Source organism: Panulirus ornatus, chromosome 7 (genome assembly GCF_036320965.1).
Source record: "Panulirus ornatus isolate Po-2019 chromosome 7, ASM3632096v1, whole genome shotgun sequence".
Classification (NCBI taxonomy): Eukaryota; Metazoa; Arthropoda; class Malacostraca; order Decapoda; family Palinuridae; genus Panulirus; species Panulirus ornatus.
In genome coordinates this window covers 48,343,161-48,365,842 of record NC_092230.1, presented here as the reverse complement: position 1 = coordinate 48,365,842, position 22,682 = coordinate 48,343,161, and the positions used below count along the sequence as shown (strand labels likewise).

General features: G+C 47.8%; 1 protein-coding gene across 2 annotated transcripts in view; it reads left to right on the top strand.

Annotated features, from left to right (window-relative positions):
* Positions 1 to 18,270: 18,270 nt before the first annotated feature.
* The window catches only part of LOC139749619 (uncharacterized), a 218,801-nt gene continuing 214,389 nt past the window's right edge, over positions 18,271 to 22,682 (top strand). For both annotated transcript variants that reach the window (XM_071663752.1, XM_071663751.1), the window contains exon 1: positions 18,271 to 20,001. In XM_071663752.1, the coding sequence (XP_071519853.1) occupies positions 19,809 to 20,001 (193 nt within the window). In that variant the 5' untranslated portion in view covers positions 18,271 to 19,808. The remainder of the gene's footprint in view (positions 20,002 to 22,682) is intronic.

The window sequence follows — 22,682 nt, the reverse complement described above, 5'->3', positions numbered from 1 at the left end:
TGTTTAATGAACAATAGTTACTGTTTAATGAACAATAGTTACTGTTTAATGAACAATAGTTAGTGTTTAATGAACAACAGTTAGTGTTTAATGAACAATAGTTAGTGTTTAATCTACTTTTCTTACCCGATCGCAGAAAATTGTACATGTATATGAATGACATCGATATATATATATATATATATATATATATATATATATATATATATATATATATATATATATATATATATATATATATATATATATATATATATATATATATATATCCAATCTGATGCTCTGTACATGCCTTCACCCTCTCAATCAATACCCTCCCATATAATTTACCAGGAATACTCAACAAACTTATACCTCTGTAATTTGAGCACTCACTCTTATCCCCTTTGCCTTTGTACAATGGCACTATGCACGCATTCCGCCAATCCTCAGGCACCTCACCATGAGTCATACATACATTAAATAACCTTACCAACCAGTCAACAATACAGTCACCCCCTTTTTTAATAAATTCCACTGCAATACCATCCAAACCTGCTGCCTTGCCGGCTTTCATCTTCCGCAAAGCTTTTACTACCTCTTCTCTGTTTACCAAATCATTTTCCCTAACCCTCTCACTTTGCACACCACCTCGACCAAAACACCCTATATCTGCCACTCTGTCATCAGACACATTCAACAAACCTTCAAAATACTCATTCCATCTCCTTCTCACATCACCACTACTTGTTATCACCTCCCCATTTACGCCCTTCACTGAAGTTCCCATTTGCTCCCTTGTCTTACGCACCCTATTTACCTCCTTCCAGAACATCTTTTTATTCTCCCTAAAATTTACTGATAGTCTCTCACCCCAACTCTCATTTGCCCTTTTTTTCACCTCTTGCACCTTTCTCTTGGGGAAGAGCAGTGCGGTTTCAGAAGTGGTAGAGGATGTGTGGATCAGGTGTTTGCTTTGAAGAATGTATGTGAGAAATACTTAGAAAAGCAAATGGATTTGTATGTAGCATTTATGGATCTGGAGAAGGCATATGATAGAGTTGATAGAGATGCTCTGTGGAAGGTATTAAGAATATATGGTGTGGGAGGCAAGTTGTTAGAAGCAGTGAAAAGTTTTTATCGAGGATGTAAGGCATGTGTACGTGTAGGAAGAGAGGAAAGTGATTGGTTCTCAGTGAATGTAGGTTTGCGGCAGGGGTGTGTGATGTCTCCATGGTTGTTTAATTTGTTTATGGATGGGGTTGTTAGGGAGGTAAATGCAAGAGTCCTGGAAAGAGGGGCAAGTATGAAGTCTGTTGGGGATGAGAGAGATTGGGAAGTGAGTCAGTTGTTGTTCGCTGATGATACAGCGCTGGTGGCTGATTCATGTGAGAAACTGCAGAAGCTGGTGACTGAGTTTGGTAAAGTGTGTGGAAGAAGAAAGTTAAGAGTAAATGTGAATAAGAGCAAGGTTATTAGGTACAGTAGGGGTGAGGGTCAAGTCAATTGGGAGGTGAGTTTGAATGGAGAAAAACTGGAGGAAGTGAAGTGTTTTAGATATCTGGGAGTGGATCTGTCAGCGGATGGAACCATGGAAGCGGAAGTGGATCATAGGGTGGGGGAGGGGGCGAAAATTTTGGGAGCCTTGAAAAATGTGTGGAAGTCGAGAACATTATCTCGGAAAGCAAAAATGGGTATGTTTGAAGGAATAGTGGTTCCAACAATGTTGTATGGTTGCGAGGCGTGGGCTATCGATAGAGTTGTGCGGAGGAGGATGGATGTGCTGGAAATGAGATGTTTGAGGACAATGTGTGGTGTGAGGTGGTTTGATCGAGTAAGTAACGTAAGGGTAAGAGAGATGTGTGGAAATAAAAAGAGCGTGGTTGAGAGAGCAGAAGAGGGTGTTTTGAAATGGTTTGGGCACATGGAGAGAATGAGTGAGGAAAGATTGACCAAGAGGATATATGTGTCGGAGGTGGAGGGAACGAGGAGAAGAGGGAGACCAAATTGGAGGTGGAAAGATGGAGTGAAAAAGATTTTGTGTGATCGGGGCCTGAACATGCAGGAGGGTGAAAGGAGGGCAAGGAATAGAGTGAATTGGAGCGATGTGGTATACAGGGGTTGACGTGCTGTCAGTGGATTGAATCAAGGCATGTGAAGCGTCTGGGGTAAACCATGGAAAGCTGTGTAGGTATGTATATTTTGCGTGTGTGGACGTGTGTATGTACATGTGTATGGGGGGGGTTGGGCCATTTCTTTCGTCTGTTTCCTTGCGCTACCTCGCAAACGCGGGAGACAGCGACAAAGTATAAAAAAAAAAAAAAAAAAAATATATATCCATCATTGTAATGTGGAAATTTTCTGTTGAGACAGACTAATGATGACAATGAATATTGATGTGATGTTAATGAGACGTATCATGATCATGTGATGTTGTGGGAAATAAAGGATGACACAACACTTTGTACAACTGGTCATGAAGGTCAACGTGCAGCGGTGTGATGTGACACCCAGGTGATCAAGTACCTACACCCACTCACCACGCCCCTCACTAGGCCCAGTAAGTAGGCCACGCCACTCACCAGGCCCAGTAGGTAGGCCACGCCCCCCAACAGGCCCAGTAGGTAGGTCACGCCCCTCACCAGGCCCAGTAAGTAGGTCACGCCCCTCACCAGGCCCAGTAAGTAGGCCACGCCCTCACCAGGCCCAGTAAGTAGGCCACGCCACTCACCAGGCCCAGTAGATAGGTCACGCCCCTCACCAGGCCCAGTAGGTAGGCCACACCCCTCACCAGACCCAGTAAGTAGGTCACGCCCTCACCAGGCCCAGTAAGTAGGCCACGCCACTCACCAGGCCCAGTAGATAGGTCACGCCCCTCACCAGGCCCAGTAGGTAGGCCACACCCCTCACCAGACCCAGTAAGTAGGCCACGCCACTCACCAGGCCCAGTAGGTAGGTCACGCCCCTCATCAGGCCCAGAAGGTAGGCCACGCCCCTCACCAGGCCCAGTAGGTAGGCCACGCCCCTCACCAGGCTCAGTAGGTAGGTCACGCCCCTCACTAGGCCCAGTAGGTAGGTCACGCCCCTCATCAGGCCCAGTAGGTAGGCCACGCCCCTCACCAGGCCCAGTAGGTAGGTCACGCCCCTCATCAGGCCCAGTAAGTAGGCCACGCCACTCTCCAGGCCCAGTAGGGAGGCCACGCCCCTCATCAGGCCCAGTGGGTAGGCCACGCCACTCACCAGGCCCAGTAGGTAGGCCACGCCCCTCATCAGGCCCAGTAGGTAGGCCACACCCCTCACCAGGCCCAGTAAGTAGGCCACACCACTCATCAGACCCAGTAGGTAGGCCACGCACCTCACCAGACCCAGTAAGTAGGCCACGCCCCTCACCAGGCCCAGTAAGTAGGCCACGCCACTCACCAGGCCCAGTGGGTAGGTCACGCCCCTCACCAGGCCCAGTAGGTAGGCCACACCCCTCACCAGACCCAGTAAGTAGGCCACGCCACTCACCAGGCCCAGTAGGTAGGCCACGCCCCTCATCAGGCCCAGAAGGTAGGTCACGCCCCTCACCAGGCCCAGTAGGTAGGCCACGCCCCTCACCAAGCCCAGTAGGTAGGTCACGCCCCTCACTAGGCCCAGTAGGTAGGTCACGCCCCTCATCAGGCCCAGTAGGTAGGCCACGCCCCTCACCAGGCCCAGTAGGTAGGTCACGCCCATCATCAGGCCCAGTAAGTAGGCCACGCCACTCTCCAGGCCCAGTAGGTAGGCCACGCCCCTCATCAGGCCCAGTAGGTAGGCCACGCCACTCACCAGGCCCAGTAGGTAGGCCACGCCCCTCATCAGGCCCAGTAGGTAGGCCACACCCCTCACCAGACCCAGTAAGTAGGCCACACCACTCATCAGACCCAGTAGGTAGGCCACGCCCCTCACCAGGCCCAGTAAGTAGGCCACGCCTCTCACCAGGCCCAGTAGGTAGGCCACGCCCCTCATCAGGCCCAGTAGGTAGGCCACACCCCTCACCAGACCCAGTAAGTAGGCCACACCACTCATCAGACCCAGTAGGTAGGCCACGCCCCTCACCAGGCCCAGTAAGTAGGCCACGCCCCTCACCAGGCCCAGTAGGTAGGTCACGCCCCTCACCAGGCCCAGTAAGTAGGCCACACCCTTCACCAGACCCAGTAAGTAGGTCACGCCCCTCACCAGGCCCAGTAGGAAGGTCACGCCCCTCACCAGACCCAGTAAGTAGGTCACGCCCTCACCAGGCCCAGTAAGTAGGCCACGCCACTCACCAGGCCCAGTAGGTAGGCCACACCCCTCATCAGGCCCAGTAAGTAGGCCACGCCACTCACCAGTCCCAGTAGGTAGGTCACGCCCCTCATCAGGCCCAGTAGGTAGGTCACGCCCCTCACCAGACCCAGTAAGTAGGCCACGCCACTTACCAGGCCCAGTAGGTAGGTCACGCCCCTCATCAGGCCCAGTAGGTAGGTTACGCCCCTCACCAGGCCCAGTAAGTAGGCCACGCCACTTACCAGGCCCAGTAGGTAGGTCACGCCCCTCATCAGGCCCAGTAGGTAGGTCACGCCCCTCACTAGTCCCAGTAAGTAGGCCACACCCCTCACCAGGCCCAGTAAGTAGGCCACGCCACTCACCAGGCCCAGTAAGTAGGCCACGCCACTCACCAGGCCAAGTAAGTAGGCCACGCCCCTCACCAGGCCCAGTAAGTAGGCCACGCCCCTCATCAGGCCCAGTAAGTAGGCCACGCCACTCACCAGGCCAAGTAAGTAGGCCACGCCCCTCATCAGGCCCAGTAAGTAGGCCACGCCCCTCATCAGGCCCAGTAAGTAGGCCACGCCACTCACCAGGCCAAGTAAGTAGGCCACGCCACTCACCAGGCCAAGTAAGTAGGCCACGCCCCTCATCAGGCCCAGTAAGTAGGCCACGCCCCTCATCAGGCCCAGTAAGTAGGCCACGCCACTCACCAGGCCCAGTAGGTAGGCCACACCCCCTCACCAGGCCCAGTAGGTAGGCCACGCCCATCACCAGGCCCAGTAGGTAGGCCACGCCCCCCTCACCAGTGTTGTAAAGTTGTAGCCAATATTCAGGGTTGTAAAGGTTGCTATAAATAAGGGACATCCCTCACCCCAGGTCCCCCCCCCCCACCAGATATTACGAACCCTGGTACTGTAGTTAGCCAGGAGACGACGTACCTCAGGCGCCAGGCCCTAAAAGCCTTTAGGGGAAGCCTGAGGCCCAGCACTGTACCCATCCCTAAAGCTTTAAGGGGAGTCAACTGGTCTGACCCTTCCCTAAATATTTAAGGGAATGTGAGCAGGGCAGGTGGACCTTGTGAGAGATTAAAGTCGGTGTGGCCAGGTCCTCCCTCCCTCCCTCCCTCCCTCCCTCCCTCCTGCCTCCCTCCTGCCTCCCTCCCTCCCTCCCTCCCTCCTGCCTCTACACCTTTAAGGTTCAGGCGTCGCCTCGCTGTGCACACTGCTAAATTATATATACCCCAGCCTCTGGTACCTCCCATACCCCAGCCTCTGGTACCTCCCATACCCCAGCCTCTGGTACCTCCCATACCCCAGCCTCTGGTACCTCCCATACCCCAACCTTTGGTACCTCCCATACCCCAGCCTCTGGTACCTCCCATACCCCAGCCTCTGGTACCTCCCATACCCCAACCTCTGGTACCTCCCATACCCCAGCCTCTGGTACCTCCCATACCCCAGCCTCTGGTACCTCCCATACCCCAACCTTTGGTACCTCCCATACCCCAGGCCGCCGGTACCTCCCATACCCCAGCCTCTGGTACCTCCCATACCCCAGCCTCTGGTACCTCCCATACCCCAGCCTCTGGTACCTCCCATACCCCAACCTTTGGTACCTCCCATACCCCAGCCTCTGGTACCTCCCATACCCCAGCCTCTGGTACCTCCCATACCCCAGCCTCTGGTACCTCCCATACCCCAGCCTCTGGTACCTCCCATACCCCAACCTTTGGTACCTCCCATACCCCAGCCTCTGGTACCTCCCATATCCCAGCCTCTGGTACCTCCCATACCCCAACCTTTGGTACCTCCCATACCCTAGCCTCTGGTACCTCCCATACCCAGGCCGCCGGTACCTCCCATACCCCAGCCTCTGGTACCTCCCATACCCCAGCCTCTGGTACCTCCCATACCCCAGCCTCTGGTACCTCCCATACCCCAGCCTCTGGTACCTCCCATACCCCAACCTTTGGTACCTCCCATACCCTAGCCTCTGGTACCTCCCATACCCCAACTTTTGGTACCTCCCATACCCCAGTGTCTGGTACCTCCCATACCCCAACCTTTGGTACCTCCCATACCCCAGTGTCTGGTGTAATCCATCCTTCACTCTCCCAGTAAGATAACTGAAGGTAATAATGTAATCCATCCTTGACTCTACCAGTAAGATAACTGAAGGTAATGATGTAATCCATCCTTGACTCTCCCAGTAAGATAACTGAAGGTAATAATGTAATCCATCCTTGACTCTACCAGTAAGATAACTGAAGGTAATGATGTAATCCATCCTTGACTCTCCCAGTAAGATAACTGAAGGTAATAATGTAATCCATCCTTGACTCTCCCAGTAAGATAACTGAAGGTAATAATGTAATCCATCCTTGACTCTACCAGTAAGATAACTGAAGGTAATAATGTAATCCATCCTTGACTCTCCCAGTAAGATAACTGAAGGTAATAATGTAATCCATCCTTGACTCTACCAGTAAGATAACTGAAGGTAATAATGTAATCCATCCTTGACTCTACCAGTAAGATAACTGAAGGTAATAATGTAATCCATCCTTGACTCTACCAGTAAGATAACTGAAGGTAATAATGTAATCCATCCTTGACTCTACCAGTAAGAAAACTGAAGGTAATAATGTAATCCATCCTTGACTCTACCAGTAAGATAACTGAAGGTAATAATGTAATCCATCCTTAACTCTCCCAGTAAGATAACTGAAGGTAATAATGTAATCCATCCTTGACTCTACCAGTAAGATAACTGAAGGTAATAATGTAATCCATCCTTGACTCTACCAGTAAGACAACTGAAGGTAATAATGTAATCCATCCTTGACTCTTCCAGTAAAATAACTGAAGGTAATAATGTAATCCATCCTTGACTCTCCCAGTAAGATAACTGAAGGTAATAATGTAATCCATCCTTGACTCTACCAGTAAGATAACTGAAGGTAATAATGTAATCCATCCTTGACTCTACCAGTAAGATAACTGAAGGTAATAATGTAATCCATCCTTGACTCTACCAGTAAGACAACTGAAGGTAATAATGTAATCCATCCTTGACTCTCCCAGTAAGATAAATGAAGGTAATAATGTAATCCATCCTTGACTCTACCAGTAAGATAACTGAAGGTAATAATGTAATCCATCCTTGACTCTACCAGTAAGATAACTGAAGGTAATAATGTAATCCATCCTTGACTCTACCAGTAAGACAACTGAAGGTAATAATGTAATCCATCCTTGACTCTACCAGTAAGATAACTGAAGGTAATAATGTAATCCATCCTTGACTCTACTAGTAAGAAAACTGAAGGTAATAATGTAATCCATCCTTGACTCTACCAGTAAGATAACCGAAGGTAATAATGTAATCCATCCTTGACTCTTCCAGTAAGATAACTGAAGGTAATAATGTAATCCATCCTTGACTCTTCCAGTAAGATAACTGAAGGTAATAATGTAATCCATCCTTGACTCTCCCAGTAAGATAACTGAAGGTAATAATGTAATCCATCCTTGACTCTTCCAGTAAGATAACTGAAGGTAATAATGTAATCCATCCTTGACTCTTCCAGTAAGATAACTGAAGGTAATAATGTAATCCATCCTTGACTCTTCCAGTAAGATAACTGAAGGTAATAATGTAATCCATCCTTGACTGTACCAGTAAGATAACTGAAGGTAATAATGTAATCCATCCTTGACTCTTCCAGTAAGATAACTGAAGGTAATAATGTAATCCATCCTTGACTCTACCAGTAAGACAACTGAAGGTAATAATGTAATCCATCCTTGACTCTACCAGTAAGATAACTGAAGGTAATAATGTAATCCATCCTTGACTCTACTAGTAAGAAAACTGAAGGTAATAATGTAATCCATCCTTGACTCTTCCAGTAAGATAACTGAAGGTAATAATGTAATCCATCCTTGACTCTTCCAGTAAGATAACTGAAGGTAATAATGTAATCCATCCTTGACTCTTCCAGTAAGATAACTGAAGGTAATAATGTAATCCATCCTTGACTCTTCCAGTAAGATAACTGAAGGTAATAATGTAATCCATCCTTGACTCTCCCAGTAAGATAACTGAAGGTAATAATGTAATCCATCCTTGACTCTTCCAGTAAGATAACTGAAGGTAATAATGTAATCCATCCTTGACTCTTCCAGTAAGATAACTGAAGGTAATAATGTAATCCATCCTTGACTCTACTAGTAAGAAAACTGAAGGTAATAATGTAATCCATCCTTGACTCTTCCAGTAAGATAACTGAAGGTAATAATGTAATCCATCCTTGACTCTTCCAGTAAGATAACTGAAGGTAATAATGTAATCCATCCTTGACTCTTCCAGTAAGATAACTGAAGGTAATAATGTAATCCATCCTTGACTCTACCAGTAAGATAACTGAAGGTAATAATGTAATCCATCCTTGGAATGACCCTGGTTGGAGGCACTATGAGGGAACCCCCGGAGGTATATGTGTGGTAACCATGTGTGTCACCGACCTCCTCATGAGCGCGGTGCCGGGGGGGGTCACGGGACAATATACCCCCCCTCACCGGTGATCATTGGAACGAACAATAAAGTTAATGATGATTGATATGTTCTTACAGCCATCCGGTTCATTTTAATCTCCGGGACGTGGAAGCCTGAGTGTCTGTCATATATATTCATAAGTGATTGTGATTAACTCTGAATAATCGAGTAATGGAAGCATTGTATTGCATTCATCACCTTACAATGCTGCAAGTGGATTATGAGGTCATTTTCCCCTGCCATGAGAAGGATGATATTGATATGTTGCAGCAAATATAACATTCTTCATCCTTGTTATCACATATATTATCTGATATAGTGAATATATTATCTAATATCAGGAATATATTATCTGATATCATGAATATATTATCTAATATCAGGAATATATTATCTGATATCATGAATATATTATCTAATATCATGAATATATTATCTAATATCATGAATATATTATCTAATATCATAAATATATTATCTAATATCATGAATATATTATCTAATATCATGAATATATTATCTAATATCATAAATATATTATCTAATATCATGAATATATTATCTAATATCATGAATATATTATCTGATATCATGAATATATTATCTGATATCATGAATATATTATCTGATATCATGAATATATTATCTGATATCATGAATATATTATCTGATATCATGAATATATTATCTGATATCATGAATATATTATCTGATATCATGAATATATTATCTGATATCATGAATATATTATCTGATATCATGAATATATTATCTGATATCATGAATATATTATCTAATATCATGAATATATTATCTAATATCATGAATATATTATCTAATATCATGAATATATTATCTAATATCATGAATATATTATCTGATATCATGAATATATTATCTAATATCATGAATATATTATCTTATATCATGAATATATTATCTAATATCATGAATATATTATCAAATATCATGAATATATTATCTTATATCATGAATATATTATCTAATATCATGAATATTATTATCTAAATATCATGAATATATTATCTAATATCATGAATATATTATCTAATATCATGAATATTTCATCTAATATCATGAATATATTATCTGATATCATGAATATATTATCTGATATCATGAATATATTATCTAATATCATGAATATATTATCTATATCATGAATAATTATCTAATATCATGAATATATTATCTAATATCATGAATATATTATCTAATATCATGAATATATTATCTTATATCATGAATATATTATCTGATATCATGAATATATTATCTAATATCATGAATATATTATCTGATATCATGAATATATTATCTAATATCATGAATATATTATCTAATATCATGAATATATTATCTAATATCAGGAATATAATATCTAATATCATGAATATATTATCTTATATCATGAATATATTATCTTATATCATGAATATATTATCTAATATCAGGAATATATTATCTAATATCATGAATATATTATCTAATATCATGAATATATTATCTAATATCAGGAATATATTCTCTAATATCATGAATATATTATCTTATATCATGAATATATTATCTTATATCATGAATATATTATCTAATATCATGAATATGTTATCTAATATCATGAATATATTATCTAATATCATGAATATATTATCTTATATCAGGAATATATTATCTAATATCATGAATATATTATCTTATATCATGAATATATTATCTAATATCATGAATATATTATCTGATATCATGAATATATTATCTAATATCATGAATATATTATCTGATATCATGAATATATTATCTAATATCATGAATATATCATGTAGAAGCTGTCAACACCTTCATGATAACCTCACTTCTACGTAACATCACACAACTTCACTTTTATAAGAATGTGGCTCATGCTGGTAATGCTGTCAAACATCAAATATGTCACAAACTAAAAAGTTCTCCAGGACACAATGTGTTGCTCTACATCACTTACTTGTGTTGCTCTACATCACTTACTTGTGTTGCTTTACATCACTTACTTGTGTTGCTCTACACCACTTACATGTGTTGCTCTACACCACTTACATGTGTTGCTCTACATCACTTACTTGTGTTGCTCTACATCACTTACTTGTGTTGCTCTACACCACTTACATGTGTTGCTCTACACCACTTACATGTGTTGCTCTACACCACTTACATGTGTTGCTCTACATCACTTACTTGTGTTGCTCTACATCACTTACTTGTGTTGCTCTACATGACTTACATGTGTTGCTCTACATCACTTACTTGTGTTGCTCTACATCACTTACTTGTGTTGGAAGCTTTTCATCGTTGTCTGTACCAGATCATAACTTCCCCCCATCCCTCCCCCCTCCAGGGAAAGCCCATTACTCCCCCCCCACCACACACACACACACACACACACACACACACACACACACACACACACACACACACACACACACACACACACACAACCATGAGCCATATCTATGGATGTCATGAGTATTTTGCTGACCCACGTAAGCGATGTCATTGTAATTCCAAAACTTTCCATCATGAACACCATGACTAACACAATAATTAACACCATAACTAATACCGTAACTAACACCATGACTAACACCATGACTAACACCATGACTAACACCATGACTAACACAGTGACTAACACCATGACTAACACCATGACTAACACCATGACTAACACCATGACTATCAGCATGACTAACACCATGACTAACACCATGACTAACACCATGACTAACACCATAACTAACACCATGACTATCAGCATGGGGAGTCGTCCGACTCTACAAGGTGGAGGAAGGTAAACTGTGAGCAACCCAGCTCTGCTTCTGCTCTACGGCAGAGCGAGAGCAGCCCAGCTCTGCTGCTGCTCTACGGCAGAGCGAGGCATCATAACGGTCAGTCCTTGGCTGACGGATCATCACACACCAACTGTGTGACGACTGGTCTTGTGTTACGACCAGGGTCGTACACTAGTGTTGCCCCGTCTGCTGGTCTTGTGTTACGACCAGGGTCGTACACTAGTGTTGCCCCGTCTGCTGGTCGTGTGTTACGACCAGGGTCGTACACTGATGTTGCCCCGTCTGCTGGTCGTGTGTTACGACCAGGGTCGTACACTAGTGTTGCCCCGTCTGCTGGTCGTGTGTTACGACCAGGGTCGTACACTAGTGTTGCCCCGTCTGCTGGTCGTGTGGTGGGGGCCCCGCCCAGCGGAGACCCCACCACACATCAAGAATATAATGGGTAAACACACCTGTCGAATGACGTCACCAGAGAAATGATCTTGATGTTTACAATAAATATTTTGCTATGACGTAAGTCAGGATCACAAACATGGATGACTTGAGGGAGGTGCATGAGGGAGGTACATGAGGGAGGTGCATGAGGGAGGTGCATGAGGCAGGTGCATGAGGGAGGTGCATGAGGCAGATGCATGAGGGAGGTGCATGAGGGAGGTGCATGAGGGAGGTGCATGAGGGAGGTGCATGAGGCAGGTGCATGAGGGAGGTGCATGAGGCAGGTGCATGAGGCAGGTGCATGAGGGAGGTACATGAGGCAGGTGCATGAGGCAGGTGCATGAGTGAGGAACATGAGGCAGGTGCATGAGGGAGGTGCATGAGGGAGGTGCATGAGGGAGGTGCATGAGGGAGGTACATGAGGCAGGTGCATGAGGGAGGTGCATGAGGGAGGTGCATGAGGGAGGTGCATGAGGCAGGTGCATGAGGGAGGTGCATGAGGCAGGTGCATGAGGGAGGTGCATGAGGGAGGTGCACGAGGGAGGTGCATGAGGCAGGTGCATGAGGCAGGTGCATGAGGGAGGTACATGAGGGAGGTGCATGAGGGAGGTGCATGAGGCAGGTGCATGAGGGAGGTGCATGAGGCAGGTGCATGAGGCAGGTGCATGAGGCAGGTGCATGAGGGAGGTGCATGAGGGAGGTACATGAGGGAGGTGCATGAGTGAGGTGCATGAGGCAGGTACATGAGGCAGGTGCATGAGGGAGGTGCATGAGGGAGGTGCATGAGGCAGGTGCATGAGGCAGGTGCATGAGGGAGGTGCATGAGGCAGGTGCATGAGGGAGGTGCATGAGGGAGGTGCATGAGGCAGGTACATGAGGCAGGTGCATGAGGGAGGTGCATGAGGGAGGTGCATGAGGCAAGTGCATGAGGCAGGTGCATGAGGCAGGTGCATGAGGGAGGTACATGAGGGAGGTACATGAGGGAGGTGATGAGGCAGGTGCATGAGGGAGGTGCATGAGGGAGGTGCATGAGGCAGGTGCATGAGGCAGGTGCATGAGGGAGGTGCATGAGGGAGGTACATGAGGCAGGTGCATGAGGGAGGTGCATGAGGGAGGTGCATGAGGGAGGTGCATGAGGCAGGTGCATGAGGGAGGTGCATGAGGGAGGTACATGAGGGAGGTGCATGAGGGAGGTGCATGAGGGAGGTGCATGAGGGAGGTGCATGAGGCAGGTGCATGAGGCAGATGCATGAGGCAGATGCATGAGGGAGGTGCATGAGTGAGGTGCATGAGGGAGGTGCATGAGGGAGGTGCATGAGGCAGGTGCATGAGGCAGGTGTATGAGGCAGGTGCATGAGGGAGGTGCATGAGGGAGGTGCATGAGGGAGGTACATGAGGCAGGTGCATGAGGCAGGTGCATGAGGCAGGTGCATGAGACAGGTGCATGAGGGAGGTGCATGAGGAAGGTACATGAGGCAGGTGCATGAGGGAGGTGCATGAGGGAGGTGCATGAGGGAGGTACATGAGGGAGGTGGATGAGGCAGGTGCATGAGGGAGGTGCATGAGGGAGGTACATGAGGAAGGTACATGAGGGAGGTACATGAGGGAGGTGCATGAGGGAGGTGCATGAGGGAGGTGCATGAGGCAGGTGCATGAGGCAGGTGCATGAGGCAGGTGCATGAGGAAGGTACATGAGGGAGGTGCATGAGGCAGGTGCATGAGGCAGGTGCATGAGGCAGGTGCATGAGGGAGGTGGTCAGGCTACTCTATATCAGGTTTCATGAGTTGGTTCGTGTGAGGTACCGGGAGAAGCAGTACCGGGGAGACCCCAGGAGTAGGTTGGTGTGAGGTACCGGGAGAGGCAGTACCGGGGCTGACCACAGGAGTAGGTTGGTGTGAGGTACCGGGAGAAGCAGTACCGGGCAGACCCCAGGAGTAGGTCGGTGTGAGGTACCGGGAGAGGCAGAACCGGGCAGACCCTAGGAGTAGGTCGGTGCGAGGTACCGGGAGAGGCAGTACCGGGCAGACCCCAGGAGTAGGTTGGTGTGAGGTACCGGGAGAGGCAGTACCGGGGCTGACCACAGGAGTAGGTCGGTGTGAGGTACCGGGAGAGGCAGTACCGGGCAGACCCTAGGAGTAGGTCGGTGTGAGGTACCGGGAGAGGCAGTACCGGGCAGACCCTAGGAGTAGGTTGGTGTGAGGTACCGGGAGAGGCAGTACCGGGCTGACCACAGGAGTAGGTTGGTGTGAGGTACCGGGAGAGGCAGTACCGGGCAGACCCCAGGAGTAGGTCGGTGTGAGGTACCGGAAGAGGCAGTACCGGGCTGACCCCAGGAGTAGGTCGGTGTGAGGTACCGGGAGAGGCAGTACCGGGCAGACCCCAGGAGTAGGTTGGTGTGAGGTACCGGGAGAGGCAGTACCGGGGCTGACCACAGGAGTAGGTTGGTGTGAGGTACCGGGAGAGGCAGTACCGGGGCTGACCACAGGAGTAGGTTTGTGTGAGGTACCGGGAGAGGCAGTACCGGGCAGACCCCAGGAGTAGGTCGGTGTGAGGTACCGGGAGAGGCAGTACCGGGCTGACCACAGGAGTAGGTTGGTGTGAGGTACCGGGAGAGGCAGTACCGGGGCTGACCACAGGAGTAGGTTGGTGTGAGGTACCGGGAGAGGCAGTACCGGGCAGACCCCAGGAGTAGGTCGGTGTGAGGTACCGGGAGAGGCAGTACCGGGCTGACCACAGGAGTAGGTTGGTGTGAGGTACCGGGAGAAGCAGTACCGGGCAGACCCCAGGAGTAGGTCGGTGTGAGGTACCGGGAGAGGCAGTACCGGGCTGACCCCAGGAGTAGGTTGGTGTGAGGTACCGGGAGAGGCAGTACCGGGCTGACCCCAGGAGGAGGTTGGTGTGAGGTACCGGGAGAGGCAGTACCGGGCTGACCCCAGGAGGAGGTTGGTGTGAGGTACCGGGAGAGGCAGTACCTGGGCTGACCGGGAGACAGTGAGGAGTGACTGTTGCATTAAGAACCATCGAGGTATCATGAGAACACGTTATACCCGACCTTACCTGCTGTATGCCACACCAGTTTGGTCTCACTTAAGAAAAAAAAAAAGTAAGTCAACAAGTTGATCAATATAAAGTATAAGTAAATGTGATTCGAAATTAGAATGGAAATAAGAGAGCTGCTGGAGAAGGTGTAGTGGAGCGTACGATGGTGGACCCACACACACACACAGACTTGAGGACGTGTGTCACGCAGGGAGGAAAGTATGGCTCCTGGGAGGTGACGTGGCTCAGGTCACGACTGGTGACCCTACCATCACGTGACGTGGCTCTGTGACGGGGTCAGGTCTGGTCAGCCACTGCGTCACGTCATGAAGCACAGAGGAACACACCTCACCCACCTCCTGCCACCACCATGACGGATGAGATGGTTGTTACCACAGACGTAGAGAGACGGTTGTTACCACAGACGTAGAGAGATGGTTATCACAGACGTAGAGAGACGGTTGTTACCACAGACTTACAGAGACGGTTGTTACCACAGACGTAGAGAGACGGTTGTTACCACAGACTTACAGAGACGGTTGTTACCACAGACGTAGAGAGACGGTTGTTACCACAGACTTACAGAGACGGTTGTTACCACAGACGTAGAGAGACGGTTGTTACCACAGACGTAGAGAGACGGTTGTTACCACAGACGTACGAGAGACGGTTGTTACACAGACTAAGAGACGGTTGTTACCACAGACGTAGAGAGACGGTTGTTACCACAGACGTAGAGAGACGGTTGTTACCACAGACGTAGAGAGATGGTTATCACAGACGTAGAGAGATGGTTATCACAGACGTAGAGAGACGGTTGTTGCCACAGACGTAGAGAGACGGTTGTTACCACAGACTTACAGAGACGGGGGTCACTTCAGACTTAAGAGAGACGGACTCTACTTTACCCTCCAGTTGAGCCGTTGGGAAATCATAGCAGCTTGAAACATCTTAAGGTTAGCATATTTAATGACCCAACTTCAGCACAGTTATGAAGTTAATATGTTAAGATGTAAACTACTGTCCTTCATCAAATGATAACAGACACTAGGTGAAGTATGGCAGCCAGCACCCCCACCACCAGCATACCAGGCACCACCATCAGCATACCAGGCACCACCATCAGCATACCAGGCACCACCATCAGCATACCAGGCACCACCACCAGCATACCAGGCACCACCATCAGCATACCAGGCACCACCACCAGCATACCAGGCACCACCATCAGCATACCAGGCATCACCATCAGCATACCAGGCACCACCACCAGCATACCAGGCACCACCATCAGCATACCAGGCACCACCATCAGCATACCAGGCACCACCACCAGCATACCAGGCACCACCATCAGCATACCAGGCACCACCACCAGCATACCAGGCACCACCATCAGCATACCAGGCACCACCACCAGCATACCAGGCACCACCACCAGCATACCAGGCACCACCACCAGCATACCAGGCACCACCATCAGCATACCAGGCACCACCATCAGCATACCAGGCACCACCATCAGCATACCAGGCACCACCATCAGCATACCAGGCACCATCATCAGCATACCAGGCACCACCATCAGCATACCAGGCACCATCATCAGCATACCAGGCACCACCATCAGCATACCAGGCACCACCACCGCATACCAGGCACCACCACCAGCATACCAGGCACCACCACCAGCATACCAGGCACCACCATCAGCATACCAAACACCACCATCAGCATACCAGGCACCACCACCAGCATACCAGGCACCACCACCAGCATACCAGGCACCACCACCAGCATACCAAGCACCACCATCAGCATACCAGGCACCACCACCAGCATACCAGGCACCACCACCAGCATACCAGGTACCACCACCAGCATACAAGGCACCACCACCAGCATACCAGGCACCACCACCAGCATACCAGGCACCACCATCAGCATACCAGGCACCACCACCAGCATACCAGGCACCACCACCAGCATACCAGGTACCACCACCAGCATACCAGGCACCACCATCAGCATACCAGGCAACACCACCAGCATACCAGGCACCACCATCAGCATACCAGGCACCACCACCAGCATACCAGTTAACAACAGACACATATCGGCCACCAGTAGCAGCATACGAGCCACCGCCAGCAGCATAACAGACACAGTGTCAGTGCAGCTACAAACAGTGTCATCGGTAGGTAACAGGAATCATTGATAGCATTACAAGCAATGATGTCAGCATAACAGGCATCAGCAGCAGCATAACAAGCACCAGCAGCAACAAAACAGGAACCAGTAGCAGCATAACAGGAACCAGGTGCAGCATAATGGGAACCAGTGGCAGCATGATAAGCACCAGCAGCAACTAAACAGGGATCAGTAGCAGCATAACAGACAGCATACCAGATATCAATAGCAGCATAACAAGCAGTTATCAAAACATAGCAAGCAGAGGTACTTGCCCATCACACACACGTAACATCACGTTTCCAGTAATATGTACCACCAGGGACAAGTCGTTGGATACGATACAAGTAACAGTATACCAGGCGCGCATAGCAGTATACTAGGCAACGGTAGCAGCATAACTAAAAGCAGACAGAGAATATCAAAAATCAATAACAGCATTTTAGCCATGTGTAACAGCATATCAGGCACCGTCAGCAGCATATCAGGTACAAGTAACAGCATATTAGGTACGAGAAACAATAAGACATCACCAGTACAGGGTATCAGACACTGGCGGAGGCATACCAGGCGCCTGTGGCAGCTTAAAAGGCACAAGCGACAGCATAACCAGCAGCAGTAGCAGCATAATGTGTACCAGCTGCAGCATCACGCCAGATAACAGGCAGCAGTGCCAGCATCGCGCCAGTGATGTTGCTGGACTCGCGCCATCGATCGCAACAACTTTGCGAAGCCGTCGTCGTGGCACAGACTTAGGTTTAGTTATGTGGTGTTCATTGTTCGGGAGCGATGGTTTTGTCGTCTCCAGCGGCAGTTTGTGTGTGTGGGGGTGCACTGTGTGCCTCTCAGGGTCTTAGGCCGCCTCTCGCTCACGCTGAAAGTGTGTGTTGGCGCGTGCGTTCGTGCGTACGTGTTGCCGCCTGTTGGTGTGTGTGAGGAAGCTGCCTCAGTTGTGGCGTGGCCTTTGTGGGAGGAGTTTGTACGTTGTGAAGCGAGGAGCCGCCCACTTCCCCGCCCACACCTACACTAGTATCTTCATGAGCACACGCTGACGCGGGCGTACTGCACAAGGGCAGCCTGCCAAGAGATAATAAGTGTGAGGGAGCGAAGGGGCAACACCGCCCTTGGACAGTGTTGACTGGCGGGCAGGAGACAGGCCCACCACCACAGGCAGTTGTAGCAAGTGTGGGCGGTGTGGTGTATGAGAGGGCCATGTAGCCAGGCTCCCCCCCACACCTGTGCAACACACCGCCCAGTGCCGTGGGGCAGCAGGACCCAGTATGTAGGGGTCCGCGTCGTCTGCCCCACACCTACTGCCACACTGACCTGCTTCTCGCCACATCCAGCACATGGTGGCTAGGCTGGCCACTCTCCTCCTCCTCCTCCCACCACCACCACCACTCACGTGCACCTCCCACAGTTCAGTGCACAGTTAGACACTGGGCGGGGGTCGTGTGAACACCAGCGTGAACACCTGGCTGCCCTCCCTCGCTCACTAGTCGAGCATGAGTCGAAATCTTGAACGTGTGCGGCAGGACATGACGGCAGCCCCGGCCGGGTGCCCCAACCTCCAGCTGACGTGAGGTTACGTCCAGCGTACCCTGGCCCAGTGTACCTGGCTCCACCGCCCATGTACCACACTCCAGGCCAGTGTACCCACTACTACCTCTGTATTCCGAGGACCACACACTTGTTACCTGAGAGGCAGGTGTGTCACACGAGCCCAGCCAACACTACACGGCAGGAGGGCCAGCAACGCCTGACTTAAGAGAGCCGCCGTGAATGAGCGAGTGTCAGGCTGAGTGAGAGGCCCTCGGAAGTGGAGGTTGAGGTGGCCGAGGATGAGGAGGGAGGACTGGAGGCTGAGAGGATCCTAGTGCCGGCGCTGAGGGCGAGGGACAGTATCTGGAGTGTGGCCCAGTGTCGCGCCCACCGCGGCTGAGGATGTGACTCCCGCCTGCATCAGGCATGGCCAGCGACACTGGTGCGTCACCCAGCAGTGCGTCACCTAGCAGTGCGTCACCCAGCAGTGCGTCACCCAGCAGTGCAGGTAGACCATGCCCAACACCTGACGCATAACACAACTACCATAACGGCTGGTTAGTCAAGGAACGAGACAGAGAAAATAGTGAAGTGTAGGGATAACTGGTGTGTGCAGTGAGGTGGCTCCCGGGCCAGGCAAGATGGAGTTAGGCTGAGGCCCACAAACAGGTTTTTTTTTGTCAGTGTTGAGTGAAGGTCGAGGCCATGGTGGGCAGCTGTCCAGCTTGGGAGTGAGTGTGACCTGTGTGTGACCCGTGAGTGAGGAGTCACTGTGGGTGGAGCAGATCAGGTTAACTCGGGTCACAACTCGACCGATGAGCCTTGAGTGTTGGGCGGTGGGCGTGCGAGGTGAGGGGCGGAGGTGTTCGGCTGTGACCCAGGCCGCCCCCCCGTGACCCCTCCCGTCTTTAGGCAGCCCCCACAACCCCCACAACCACCCCGCCAACATGTCGGGGCGACGGATGTGGGGCATGGGCTCCAAGAGGTTGAGCAACGACGGAGTCCGCAGCCGATACACGAACTGCCATGGCTCCCATGAGGACGACCTGGAGGACATCGCTGTCGTGTCCAACGCTAACCCGGACCAGGTCAAGTATGGCTCTGGTCCAATTACGGCCAACGGTCCCCGGGTTATCCCAGGTTAGTTTGTGTAGTACCATCCAAAATGTCCCATTGTTTACTTAATGATAGAATGATTATGATAATTGATGATATTTCTGCTATTCCTGGTATTATTATTATTATTAAGGGATTGCTGTCATGTACAGAAACGTTTATGCTATTATAGAGTCTTTATGAACTATTTTAAGTGGTGCACAGTGCAAGTGAATGGTTGTAACAGTATGTGCTAATGTTTAAAGACGAAGTGGCTGAGGATCTAAATATAGTTACAGTTGCAGTGAAAGATTGAGGAAAAATTAAGAGCAGTGAGAGGTTACCTAACTACAGGGTGTAGTTATAACCTATTGATTATAGAGGGTCATGACAACTACAGTTACAGGTACAGAGGAAACCTTAATGACATAACTTACAGTTGAAGATATAGTGGAGGTGGAGGCCAGATCTTAAGAGTTATAAAGTCATGACCGTGGAAGGATGAGCGTTGAGAGGTGTCACTCGTGGTAGTAGTACAAGTGTTATGATGGCTGTCGGTCTGATGTGTTGTGAACTGTAGCATGTTGCTTGGTTCAAGTCGAGAATAATAATAATAGTTCATTGGTTCACGTTGTGGGAAAAGTTGAATGACCAGCTTTAATATTGGTTAGGTTAGAACAGGTTAGGTTAGCGTAGGTTAGGGTAGATAAAGTTAGACTGGATTAGGTTAGGATAGGCTAAGTTACATCAGGTTAGTTTAGGTTGATTACGTTTTAGAGGAGGTAGATTTGGTTAGGTTAGGTTAGGTTAGATCAAATTAGGGTAGATTAGGTTAGGCTAGGCTAAGTCAGATCAGGTTAGTTTAGATTGATTACGTTTTAGACGAGGTAGGTTTGGTGAGGTTAGGTTAGATCAAGTTAGAGAATAGATTTGGTGAGGCTAGGCTAAGTTAGATCAGGTTAGTTTAGGTTGATTACGTTTTAGACAAGGTAGGTTTTGTTAGGTTAGGTTGAGTCGGTTTTAATTAAGGTAGATTAGATTAGATTAGAATGAGTTTTCTTCAAGATTTGTTTGGTTAAGATGAGTTATAAGCAGTTTATTAAAGTTACGATATTGCAGTGTTATTCTCTGCTTTTCAAACATCCAGGAAAGTTTATATGTTGACAGGAAGTTAATCTCAACCCAAAAGGCATTAAAGAGGCAATAAGGCTGTGAAAGGTTGTTACGGAAAATATTAAAGATGTAAAAGGTTATTGCTGGTGTATTAAAGTTGTGAAAGATTATTACCGACCAACGTATTAAAGTTGAGAAAGGTGGATGCCAGCGATGTATTAAAGTTGTGAAAGGTTATTGTTCATATATACGTTGTGGAACGTTACAACCAACATGGATTGATAATGGTTGTTATCGTGCTAAGTATGAGTTAAGAAGAGACTGTTGTTATATATGAAAGGTTGTTAATTCATACTTTAAAATTGTGGATAGTTATTATCGATGTGTTAATGCTATGGAACACTAGTAATGGTGTATCAAAGTATCGAAAAAAAAACTTCGAGATTTATTGAGTTGTAAGGTTGTGACTAGTATAGGATGATTATGAGATGTATACGATGTATTAAAACTTGTGGGTTATTTCCTATCCATTAATGATGTGTTGAGGTTATTACTGGTATATTATGAGTGTAAGGTTATTGCTTATTATAAAGGTTGTGAGAAGTTACGTTCTACCTGGGTTGTGATTTGAGGTTACTGATATATTTGGGTTGGGAGAGGTTTTTACCATTGTGTTAAGAGAAAGGTTTTCATTGAGATAAAGGTGAAGGGTTGTTACTGATATTTTATCAATGACATAGTATTGTGAAAGTTCCAGACTGCTGAAGATTGATATGTATATTAGAGTTGTGAAGATGATAGATTGTGATTATCTATTCCTATATCTGTATATTTTCTCCGTCATGTATAATGCAGAGGAGCGAGTATTGACAACACTAGGAGTCAGTTGTATTTACATGGGGGCCTAACGTTATCAGGTCGTACCATCTACTGATCTCTTATCGTGTGAGGGAACAGTATTACCTGGTTTTACTACCTTTATTCACTGTATTCAGGTGTTACAGGTAGTGGTAGCTGATTTTCATTATCTTTATTTCGTGTTTTCAACTGTTACAGATGATGTTGTCTGATTGTTATCATTATTTATTGTTTTCATATTGTACAGATACTTTTGTCGGTTATCCAGTATCTACCGCTTGTTACAACCATCCTTGGGTAGTTGTTGAGTCTTGTAGTCGAGTTGGTGTACGTGAGGGAGGCAGTGTGGTATGTGGTGTCCCCCGGCCAGAGTGTATGGTGGTTGGCCGCTGCTGAAGTAGTTAACAGTGGCAAGGTCCTACCCAAGACTTACTTCGTCATCGGCTTCATTCTGAACAACGGACAGTTCATACGTTGATATATATATATATATATATATATATATATATATATATATATATATATATATATATATATATATATATATTTCTTTTAAACTAATCGCCATTTCCCGCGTTAGCGAGGTAGCGTTAAGAACAGAGGACTGGGCCTTTTTTGGAATATCCTCACCTGGCCCCCTCTGTTCCTTCTTTTGGAAAATTAAAAAAAAAAAAAAAGAGAGGGGAGGATTTCCAGCCCCCCGTTCCCTCCCCTTTTAGTCGCCTTCTACGACACGCAGGGAATACGTGGGAAGT